Source organism: Raphanus sativus, unplaced genomic scaffold (genome assembly GCF_000801105.2).
Source record: "Raphanus sativus cultivar WK10039 unplaced genomic scaffold, ASM80110v3 Scaffold2335, whole genome shotgun sequence".
Taxonomy (NCBI): Eukaryota; Viridiplantae; Streptophyta; class Magnoliopsida; order Brassicales; family Brassicaceae; genus Raphanus; species Raphanus sativus.
In genome coordinates, this window is record NW_026617644.1 from 1 (window position 1) to 12,467 (window position 12,467).

Consider the following 12,467-nt stretch of genomic DNA (forward strand, 5'->3'; position numbering starts at 1 on the left):
AGAAACACACAATTTTCCGCCAAAACCGGAAAAACGCAATTTCCCGCCAAAACAGAAAAATTGCAATTTTTCGCAAAAAACCGAGAAATATAATTTCCTGTCAAAATCGGAAAACGCAATTTCCCGCCAAAACCGGAAAAACGCAATTTTCCCGCCAAAACCGGAAAAATGCAATTTCCCGCCAAAACCGTAAAACGCAATTTTCTGCCAAAATCGGAAAAACAATTTCCCGCCAAAACCGGGGAAAACAATTTTCCGCCAAAACCGAGAAAAACACAATTTCCCGCCAAAACCAGAAAAACGCAATTTCCCGTCAAAACCGGAAAACGTAATTTTCTTTCGAAAGCGGAAAAACACAATTTTCCAAAAAAGCAGAAAATATTTTTTTTTTAATTCGATCAAATTGGTATTAACTTAAAAATGATTCATTATAAAGATGTTGGGTTGATGGGTCAACCATTAATCCATCTGACCCATTCAATTTAATGGGTCATAGGTCAACCCAACCCATTTAATAAATGGATTGGGTTGACCCATGACCCTTTAACAGTCAACCCATTTGGATTATGGGTTGGGTTGACCCATTTGACCCATTTTGACACCCCTAGTCACAACTGATCCAGATAATGTTGTGTTTGGAGGATGGGACATAAGTGATATGAACTTAGCACACGCCATGGGTACGGCTAACACTGAGCGTTACAGCAATGTGATCGTCGGGTTAAACGATACAATTGAGGATCTTATGAAGTCTGTGGTCAGGGATGAGTCTGAGATCTCTCTCATTCGACGCTTTACGCTATTTTGTGTTCTTCAAGGCATCCCGTTCATCAGTGGGAGTCCTCAGAACACCTTTGTTCCAAGTCTTATTGATTTGGCTATCAAGAACAATGTTTTAATCGGTGGAGATGACTTCAAGAGTGGTCAAACCAAGATGAAATCTGTCTTGGTTTCCTTGGTTGTGTAGGAATCAAGGTCTGTTTTCAAGTAATGTTTCTTGACAGTCAAGAAACCTTTCAGAAGACTTTGTTTCATCGTGTGTTTTTGTTAACAACAGCCTACTTCAATTGTGAGCTATAAGCACTTGGGGAACAACGATGGAATGAACCTCTCAGCTCCACAAACATTTCGATCTAAGGAGATACCCAAAAGCAATGTGGTGGACGATATGGTTGGTAGTAACGGTATCCTCTTTGGGCCCGGAGAACATCCAGACCATGTAGTTGTTATCAAGGTAAGCTATCAATAAGTAACATTCAAGACTTTTTGTCTCTTGAAAATTGCAATGTTGTCCATTGATATAATGTGTGTGTGTGTGTGTTGCAGTATGTACCGTATGTACCAGATAGCAAGCGAGCCATGGATGAGTAGACATCAGAGATATTCATGGGAAGGAAGAACACTATTGTAATGCACAATACCTGTGAGGACTCTCTTTTAGCTCTTCCAATTATTTTGGATCTTGTTCAAATCCAAGGAGAGTTTAATTTGTCAGTTCACAAAATCAGTTATTTGGGGTTTCAGTGAACCCTGGTTTTGATGTTTTGATTCTTTTCTTTTTTGTTGGCAGGGGAAGTTTCATTCTTTCCATCCTGTGGCCTCAATACACAGATAGCTCACCAAGGCACCGCTTGTGCCGCCGGATACACCAGTGGTTAATGCACTGTCAAAGTAGCGGGCGATGCTGGAGAAGATTCTAAGGGCGTGCATTGGGCTGGCGCCGGAAAACAACATGATCTTTGGAATAAAAGTAAACAAGAAGAATTTACAAGACTTTATGTTATAAGGCTTTTTTGTATCCTTCTTTAATTATTATATGTTTATGAATGCTTTTGTTTTCAGAGATCAAAGAGCTTATAGTTTGATCTTTGTAGGGTGTTAAGTAACTTGTATTTATTGTAATCCGGATGGGTTAGTACTTAGTATCTTGTGCAGTATTTCTAGGTTGGACCTTAATTTCATAATCGCTTTATGATCGGTTTCATATGTGTGTAAACAACTTTTATATATATTTGATCTTTGTTTCAGTACAGAGAAATTTTGTCAATTTAGTATTTTTCCTATTAATTTTCAAATTTTAAATTTAGTTCTATATCTACTAAGTAAATATTAGAAAGAATAGTTCAAGGCTTCACGAACAATTTTGAATACATCCTTGCATATTTTCATTCTATAAAAAATATACTTGTTTTGATTTAACTAGAATTAGAAAGCAAAGATTATAAATGACGGTTATGTGTTTCTTTTTTTTTTGAAAATACGGTTATGTGTTCACACGAATGGATTTTAGTTATTGAACAAGAGCTTCGTTGCTTAGGTTGGATCAGAAAAATCATAGTCACCAGAGAACAATAGTCAAAAAGTTCGGTCACCGTCAGGGAATCATAGTTTTCACTTGATGTTATCTTGACCACCAAGCCTCCAATGGTGGAGGAAGAGTTGACATTTATAAAAGTCAACTAGCTTCGTTGAATTTTAAACAATATCCAAATCTCTATAATAATTACTCGATGTGTTTAGTGGTCACTACATCACCATGATCTTGTCCATATACAATTAGAAAATAAATTTAAATACACTTCGTGGATGACTTTGGAGATTAACTATTGTCCATGATAAGATTAGGTTGTCATGCTAATAATCATTCTTAAAATAAGGGATTATAAAAAAATGTACATGAACTTCATAATCATTCTTACAATTTTAAAGTGAATGGTTGTAAAACTTGAAAATTTGATGCGATAAGTTAAGGTCTAAGAGCTGTTTTATGGGTAGGCGTAGATTTGTGTGTGGGTTTACGTGTCTTTGCCATATTCTAGATCATTATCTACGAATATTCTTAAAGTTAACATTGCCGATCAAGGATAAAAGCTATCTTTTGAATGAAAAATATCGAAAGTTAAGATTCTCTATCGGCTAACTTTATCAGACGTGTAATCAGAGTTTATCTCGATAACTTTAGATTAGATCAAAGATAGGGTTCTTTCAATCTCTCTTTAGCAGTTGTCAGTTGTCAGGTCTTACAGAACCGAGAGATAGTGACTTCCATGTAGGATCTTACGTGTGAACACGCAAAAGCAGGTCCCATAAATTATTTTCTTGTTCTCTAAATAGTTGGCCCCATACTGGCTTTCTTTCGCGTAATATAGTCTTGAAGAATCTCTTTTCTTGAAGTAAGACAATAAGAGAATATAATTACGTGGAGGGCTGCTCTTAATTGTTATGAAATCTACCGTTAATTTGAAATTTAGTGTTTTTTTTGGGAATAAACGTAGAGGGAAAACAACCATATGCTGATGTAAGAAAGTGGTGCTTTATTGGTGAAGAAGAATATCCATTAGCTGCCTTGTGACGCAAACTTTGAACCACCCTTGAGTTCTCACCTCTTTCCATCAAACTTCAATATTTCTTGACGTTCTCTCACTATTGTCCTTGCTCACAACTCCACAAACTTTTAAGCCTTTACTTAATATTAAATTTTCATATTCCCCACTTTAACATATATAGATTTATATAAGTTACTACGAAACATAGATTTATATATGCATACCAATATATAATTTCTGACGAGTTAAACTTCTGTGAGGTATACTCGATACAATTTCATGGCTTGGACCACATAATCTACCTTTTGAAACAGTGAATAATATTATGACCACCAAATATTCTAATGGTTGGTATATTACTGCAGTTTATTCATTTTGTTTGCATGGATGATATATCTACTTCAGTTAATTATTCAAAGCGTTTCACTTCTAATCCACATTATATATAATATAGTATATAAAAATTTCATGTTATTTGGTGTTATAATTTGACGCAATGAAGAAAAAATATTTTGGCAAAAAGAATATATAAGTGGTTTGAAGGCAAACTTGCCTTTCAACTTGCCTCAGAATCCAACAATACACTTTTAGCTCTTATAAAATTTTTGTATACTTATTGCTGAAAATATTCTTTTCGGCATTTTATTGAAAACACCTTCCAAAATAAGAGTGAGACATCAAATTTAAAATAAAATAAAATGTGAATAGAACAAAAGCATCAAACAAAATGTAGACAAAGATATAATAATGAAAAACAAATTGCATTGACCTACTTTATATAATTTAAAAACATATACTATGAATTCAAGGGGGAGGGTCTTAATTTCTTGTATTATATAAGCAAAGAAGTTTGCATCCAGCAAAACCAAGAGCAACAAAAAAACACCAAGTATCAATTAAACCAAGAAGGTTGTTTTTGATCCTTCTCTGTTATTACTTCAATCTAAATCTCAAACATCTCTCCTTTTAAGATCCATGGCAGCCATAGATACGTTCAATAGCAGCACAGATCTCTCCGATCCTTTCAAAGAGGAGCTCATGAAAGTACTTAAAACTTTCACCAACTCTGTTTCTTCTCTTCCTCCAACTCCAAACTCAATATTCGGTTTCAACCAAACAACACCTCTCTGTCTGAACCAGCTCACACCTTACCAAATCCACCAGATCCAAAACCAGCTCAACCAGAGACGAACCACCACCATCTCAAACCTCTCCCTAAAGCCAGTACCAATGAAGAACACGACAACTCAGAAACTCTACAGAGGAGTTAGACAAAGGCACTGGGGAAAATGGGTTGCTGAGATCCGTTTACCCAAGAACCGGACCCGACTCTGGCTTGGAACTTATAACACAGCTGAAGAAGCAGCGATGGCTTATGATCAAGCTGCTTACAAGCTCCGAGGAGAATTAGCTAGGCTTAATTTCCCACAAATTAGGCACGAGTATGGGTACGGTGGTGGTGATAGAAGCTTGAAGCCTCTTCATTCCTCTGTTCAGGCAAAGCTCGAGGCGATTTGTCAAAGCTTGAGAAAAACAGAGGATGATGATCTCCCCTGTTCTGAAACAGAGCCTTTCCCGCCAAAAACAGAGTATCAAGAACGTGAGTTTGGGCTCTTCAGAGCTGATGAAAATTCGATTTCCTATGAGTCTCAGGTGGGATCTTCGTCGCCGGATTCTGGAATTACTAATGCTTTCTTGGAGTTTTCGGATTTAGGGTTTGATGACACTGGGAGTTTCGTGCTGGAGAAGTTTCCTTCTGTGGAGATTGATTGGGATGCGATTAGCAAATTGTCTGAATCTTAGGAGTCTGTCTTCGACTCAGTGTCTAATGATGTCTCATATTAGCTAGTTCCTTAATCTCTGCAGCTAAATTTTTACAGTTGTAGAGACTTGCTTAAGGCTTTGTTGTCTATGTTGTTGTCCATGTGTTTGGTCTGGCTGGTTTATGTTGTTTTTTCAGAAACCTTGTCATTGACTAATCAGAGAAGTTAATGTGTAGTCTCTGATCTTTAAGTTTCTATTGAATGTAAATTATTTAGTCTTTTCTTTACGATTTTATGTTCATTTTGTTCCTTTTTCTATTTCTTCTAATGAATTCTCCTTATCAAATATGAATGGTTCTGTCCTGGCGATTATTTTAAATTTCATGTTGTGTTTCTGTCCAATGTCTGTTGAGGAAGGCAGAGGGCCAGAGAGAGGGGTCCCTAATTGACATATGGGAACACATATATACCACACAAGTTTAGAATACAACAAATGTGACAAAGATTAATAATTATGTCTATCACTAATTTAAAAGTCTATATGTTGCCAGTATAGTAGTATTATTAACATATACAGGAAAAAATAAAAGAGGAGCCTTATCCAACATTGTGATTCTTTTCTTGCAGCACATAGAGACAGTGTTCATAAGGCCAAAAATTGACATAGATGTCTGTGAACTTTTGAAATTTTTAACTTATAAATATTTGTTTGTACTGACATGTACTTTGAATAAACTAATGCTGCATTGTCATATTTCTAGATTTTCTATTACTTTTTTTAATCATCTTGTTTTTATTAAAAGCAAAAGAGAACACCTCAAAGATCCAAACAACTTAACCACATCAAGAGGCCAAAGGCTCAAGACGAAAACCCTATAAGAAAGAGATATGATCGACAAATCGATCAAGTTGCCATGTATCTAGACACAAGGTTAACTGACATGAAGCGAGTGACACATCGCCCACCACGACAACACCTTCCTCCACCGATATATGAGGTCTTCACTGGAAGTCCAAAACCATCAGAAACCAAACAGCTGGTGAAATGACCGCTTAGAAACAGAACCAATTGGCCTGAATTTGGAGACCGTAGATAATCTAGTAAATATTTTAATAATTTTTTTATAAATTTGAAAATCTGTGTATTTAATTTTTCTAAAAAATTTAAGAGTTTGAGGCGAATTTTTTATTTGACTTTGCCTGAGACTGGCCATGCGTCAAATCCAAAAGGCCAAAATCATTGCTAATAGATCCAAAAATCAACACTTTCAAGAAGATAATCATTTGTATGTGTTTGATCTTACAAATGATGTAAACAAAGCCACCAAATGTCAAAGCAATCGCAAAAGTCCTAACCAACAATCAAAACATCGCATCACTCTCTCTCTCAAAAAAGTTTAGAGAGAAAACATAGAGTTGTTATAGTATATTCTTCTTTTGAAACATTTAACTATCTATATTTTGTTAGAACTATTATAGGCCTTTTGAGCATGTTATAACACACAAGGCAAAAGTTGAGGTAACTGGGTCGGAATATGGACTGATATAAATACTAATATATTCTTCAAATACGGCCCCAAAACAATTGGACTTGGCACTTAACGGGTTAGGTGTGGCGCCTCTCTGATTTAAAGTCCGAGTTAACTCTGATTTAATTCGTACAACCATGCCCGATAAGGTTTCAGAAAGAAAAGAAAATTGTTAAAAAATCATGGAGTAGTTCCAAAAAAAAAATCATCGGCCCATAGGTGTATGAAAGTTAAAATTTGACAATTGCCATCGCATGCCAAATATGCCTATATACAGTTTAAGCCCATTTTGACCAAAAACTCTATAAATTAATATTTCATAAATTAATAAAAAATAAATATTAGATCATATATAATCCTTTTATAAACTGATCTCTCTCCAAACTAATAAAATATCATAATCGATCTCAGTGTTATTAATCAATATAAAATTTACTTTAATTGTTTATACAGCAAAAATGCATATGAATATTAATTAAAAGCTATTTTAAAATTAAATGGCTAAATTTTGATTGATAAAAAGTAATTGGCAAATTCTATTCGATTAAAGTAATTGGAAATATATATTATACATATGTACATATATGACATGCTTTTATCCAATTGGGAGTAGATATATGATATAACTATATAAGTGTTTGTAGCGTAGATTAGACGTGTATACAGTAATATACACGTCAAACTTTAAATATCTGTGTTTATAATATATTCTGTGTTCATAATATATTCATGTGATAGAGAAGGGTACGTGATTGGTCGATTAGGGACAAAGAGATAATTATAGGATACTTCAACTTTATGAGTTTATATAAAGAATAATGTTTGTTTTCTTATATATCCAGTCATACAAGAAACTGGAGGGCTTTGGGTTAATCTCTAATGCAAGACACGTCGAAAGTGAACAACTCCAACGCGAAGCTTACTACGATCCATTTCTATTAATTCTTTACAAATATTACAATCATTCAACATGGATTCTGTTCAAATCCGTCAAGCGATATTTACATGATCTCTAATGGATTGTCTTTTCACGTTGTTAGAATGGCTAGACAGATGATCATTTTCTAAAAGAAAACTAAAATAATTCCGAGATCGACATCGCTAGCTACGTGTATCCACGGTGTGGTCCGCGTGGGATGGCTACCTATATGTATTTTTAGTGATTAAACTGGATTCAATCATTATTACAGTGACATGCTTTACATGAGTTATTTTATTTGCGCGTTTAACGGTATTATGAATTCAATGTAGCATAGACATTTCACATCGCGACAATTCAACTAGATATCAATATATCATACAAGTGGAGATCACATTTAATAATTAGAAGTGTATATATTGAATTTCATCGCATGAAAACGAGCTGCGATGATTAACATATGCATTTTAGATATGTTAAAAGGAAGATCATATCAATCCATAGCTATAGTTATCGAAAAAGTGTCGGTCCATTAAAGGTCTGAAGGCCATGGAGATATAAAGAGAAGCCACTCAAGTTGTAGATTGGCGACTCTTGGAGATGATAAAGAGTAACCTAAGACATTCTCCTTTTAACACATGTATCGATGATTTTAAAGTAAGAACGTGCTTGTTTTTTAAAGATGAATTTTCTGCACTACATATTTAGCCCCAACACTACATTTGTTCAAGAATAATTTACATAGTACGTACATTTGAAATAATGTATTTTTCATATAGAGAGTGTAAGAATCAAATATGGCATGGGAAATAAGTTATACGAGTACATTATGATCGTATATACGTACATGTTCATTTTTATCTGCCGAACCTTAGCAAATCGATCATTTCTAGATACTATAATTGAGCTATTTAGATATCTATATGTATATATATATATATATAAAATTTAAAAACTAATATATAGCTTCTGCTTTATTACTTTTATGAATAGTGGAAAAGGCCTCAATGATTGGGGCATTTTGGCCTAAGATTATATCATTACAATAATATCAGAAGTTCAGAACCCAAAATCTTAGTTTAATAGTTGCAAACAGTATCTATGTGATCTATAATATTCTTCATATCACATACTAATTACAATGTTTATTGCATAGGTTCACATAATGTAGGCGTGGATCAACTCTACAAAAGAAATTAAACGATAAAGAAATTAAACGATTTAAAATGTTTTACTGGTTAGTTGGGATGACAGGTAAAAATTAACTAGAATTTGGTATCTAGAATGAAAATACAGAGCAACTTGTTATTAAAGAAACGAGAGCAACTTGATGGAATAGTGAAATATATATTGACAAAAAGAATCGTTGCCTTTTCTCCTTTCATAGGCAACGTCCATATACTGATCTGTTAATATTCTCAAATTAAAGGCTATCAACTTTTTATTTTCTTTTGAAATTTAACAAAACCTAGCGTACAGATAGATTATCATAAATTTCATCACAACTATATATTTGGTTTTATGGAAGAAAAGTATGGGAGAATTACCAATTGTGACTCAAAACTTGGAGTCAAACCCAAAAGAGTACCCCAACTTGGGTCAAAGGCAAAAGTAACTTAAAAGGCTATTGAAATTACAACTATCTCCTTGTGAACAAACAAAAAAAACGGATTTTTTTTTACGTTTCTACCCCTCGCAAGTCGTCTGTAAACAGACGACTTGAAAATAAGTCGTCCAGACGACTTTAAGTTAAGTCGTCTGGACAGTTATTCTTAAACATAATTTAAAAATTTTGTAAAAAATATTTGATAAGTGAAAAATTGGAATTATGTAATTAACATATGTCTTAAGAGATATAAATTAATATATAACAAATTTCAATTGTTTTCAGCCCAGATGAGTGAAAGTAGTGAGTCATGATATTCTTTAGTTTATGTTTCATCAACATATGTTGTAGTATTGTATGTGTTCTTAGGGTTAGATTTTGGAAAGCATTAAAACCGTTTTTGAAAATTTTTAAAATTACCTAGGCGTGTTCGTTTCTGTGTATAGTAAACACTATTGAAGTATAATTTGATTTTATAACGTGGTTAGTAAGTTAATTTAGTCATTTTAGTTTAGGGGTTCATTTTAGGGTATTGGACGACTTAATATTTAGTCTTCTGTTCCCAGACGACTAAATATTAGGTCGTCTGATGTACATTATCAGCCAGAATAAGTCGTCTAAACCGGACCAAACCTTAAAGTTTACCAATGTACTTTTAAAGCTAACCGGATTATTTACCCAATATATAAGGTGATTTTTTTTTTTTTTTTTCATTTTCCGCGAACAGAAACCCTAACAGTTCTCTCTCACCGGCGATATCAAAGGCGATTCGAATTCCCACTATTTCCGAACAACCATCGTTCTCAACGTCGGCTATCTATCTCACTTCATTCTCACCGTTGTCGCCGCAGCTTCTTCTAACCCTAGCGCCGCCGATTCCTCTAAACCCTAGCGCCCCCGCTTCCACTATTTCCGAACAAACCGTCGCCCTCGCCACCGTGCTCACCAACGTTCTCACCGCCGCTTACTCTAAACACTAGCTAGCACCGCCGTTTCTTCTAAACCCTAGCGCCGCCGCTTCTTCTAAACCCTAGCGCCGCCGCTTCTTCTCTGTAAACCGTAGCGCCGTTTCTCTGTAAACCCTAACGCCGGTAAGTCATCAAACTCGTGGAAAAGATGAACATAAAACGTTGTCTCTTTCAATTTACTCATTCTCACCGTTTCACGTTTATTTTTTCAGATCTATAACCACAATGACGAGTACTCGAACTCCTTCTGCGACTAATCAGGTCCGCTTGAAATTTTTCTACTGGAAGACTTGTAAGTAAGTCGTCTGGAAAGTCTTCAACCTGGACGACTTAGTACGTCCATTTGGAAGACTTTCCAGACGACTTAAATATAAGTCGTCAACTAAGTCGTCCAGTTGGACGACTTTCTAGACGACTTATATTTAAGTCGTCTACTAAGTCGTCTGGAGTAACAATTAAGGCGTGATTGATTTAGCTTGTGTTCTGACTTCTATTGTTGTCTTTGATTATTTTGCAGACAAAAAGGATGGATATTCCAGAACTCCCCCGTAGGTTATACACATTAGGGGAAGAGCCAGAACCCCACAATAGCATTTCGTATCATACGGATAACACGAAGTTGCATACTGCTCTTAGGGAAGCTCTCACTGATGCTGAATTTGAAGAGCTCAAGGAGTCGAGATTGGGAGTTTTCATCAAGTTCAAGGAGCAGGGATTTGGTTGGGCTTCAAGGCTGGTTCACCACTTGCTCGGTTTAAAGCTGGACATTAAGAAGAAGTACGAGATGTGGTGTCTCGTTGGTCCAGAACCTGCGAGGTTTTCACTGTTAGAGTTTGAAAACATCACTGGTCTAAACTGCGACTACATCGAGGACCTTGAGACACCAGAATGTGAAGTTACCCCACAGATGGTTTCTTTCTGGGAGATGATGGGAGTTCATCGGGAAGCTGGGCCAAGTACTGATCAGATAATAGCAGCACTGAAGAGATGCGGGGATTGGTCCAGGGAAGATCGCAAGCGACTCGCGTACCTTTCCATCTTCACTGGATTCATTGAAGGGAAAAAGTTCTCAAGCGCTACACGAGCTACTCTCGCAAGGCTAGTGATGGATTTAGAAAGGTTTGAGAATTATCCATGGGGGAGAGTCGCGTTTAAGGTGCTGATGGACTCTTTGTGGAACAAAGATATTACTGGCTGTTACACCGTGGATGGCTTTATACAAGTTCTTCAGGTCTGGGCGTACACAGCTATTCCGGGATTGGGTGCTAGTATTGGTCTACCCAGAGCAAACAGTCCGTCTCCACCGATTCTGGCTTACGACGGCAGCAGAGGCCGCAGATTCATGAAAGCTGCTATCTTGAGTCAGGTACCTTTCCATCTTCACTTAATTAAGTCGTCCGGAAGGTCTTCCAGCTGGACGACTTAGTAGACGACTTATTATAAGTCGTCTGGAAGGTCTTCCAGCTGGACGACTTAGTAGACGACTTATTATAAGTCGTCTGGAAGGTCTTCCAGCTGGACGACTTAGTAGACGACTTATTATAAGTCGTCTGGAAGGTCGTCCAGCTGGACGACTTAGTAGACGACTTATAATAAGTCGTCTGGAAGGTCGTCCAGCTGGACGACTTAGTTGACGACTTATAATTAAGTCGTCTATTTAGTATTTTGTTTCAAATATCTAACTCGATTCTTCTTCTATTTACTGCAGACCCGCGTGATCAACTTTGTTGAGAAGGACATTAGTGAAATGTGGCCAAAATGGGACTCTGAGGTTGATGACGTGCCCGCGGAGAACATCATTAAAGTGATGTATGATCGGAGACCGTGGAAGTGGACCATGGATTGCTGGGAAGTCACTGGTACAAAACCCAAGTTTGTGACTCCATCGAAAAGAGCCAAAGAGATGGTTGTGGAGGAGGTGGAGGAAGACAATCAGAGACCTCGGAAGAAAGCTCGTAAAGAGGCTCCTAAAGAGGCTCCTAAAGAGGCTAGAGAAGAGGCTCCTACAGAGGCTACAGAAGAGGCTACAGAAGAGGCTAGAGAAGAGGCTAGTTGGGTGACCAGAGAGGAGTTAGAAAACATGTTCAAGGACTTAGGTGACATGATGAAAGAGGGGTTTAAGAAGTGCATCAGGGAGATTAGGAAGATCTCCGATAGATTGGAAGCTGTGGAGAAGAAGGTTGGTGTCACCAATCAGGCTACCCCTCAAGCCCCAGAAACCGGGGTTAGTAAAAAACACCCTACCCCACAAGCCCCAGAAACCGGGGCTAGTAACAAACAGACTACTCCTCAAAAGGATCAGCCTCCACTTCAAACCAATCATCCTACTCCTCCCACCAGACAGCCTGCTCCTCAA

General features: G+C 36.6%; 1 protein-coding gene and 1 pseudogene across 1 annotated transcript; both read left to right on the forward strand.

Moving 5' to 3' along the window:
- Nucleotides 1–676: 676 nt before the first annotated feature.
- On the forward strand, nucleotides 677–1,860 carry LOC130505517 (inositol-3-phosphate synthase-like; annotated as a pseudogene).
- Nucleotides 1,861–4,141: 2,281 nt separating this feature from the next.
- On the forward strand, nucleotides 4,142–5,384 carry LOC130505516 (ethylene-responsive transcription factor ERF060-like). Its single transcript, XM_057000123.1, has one exon. The coding sequence runs from the start codon at nucleotides 4,302–4,304 to the stop codon at nucleotides 5,127–5,129; it is 828 nt and encodes a 275-aa protein (XP_056856103.1). The 5' UTR covers nucleotides 4,142–4,301; the 3' UTR covers nucleotides 5,130–5,384.
- The last annotated feature ends 7,083 nt before the right edge of the window (nucleotides 5,385–12,467 follow it).

Excerpts from the sequence above, each read along its gene's own strand:
- LOC130505516 (XM_057000123.1), top strand. The coding sequence starts at position 4,302 with ATGGCAGCCATAGATACGTTCAATAGCAGCACAGATCTCTCCGATCCT.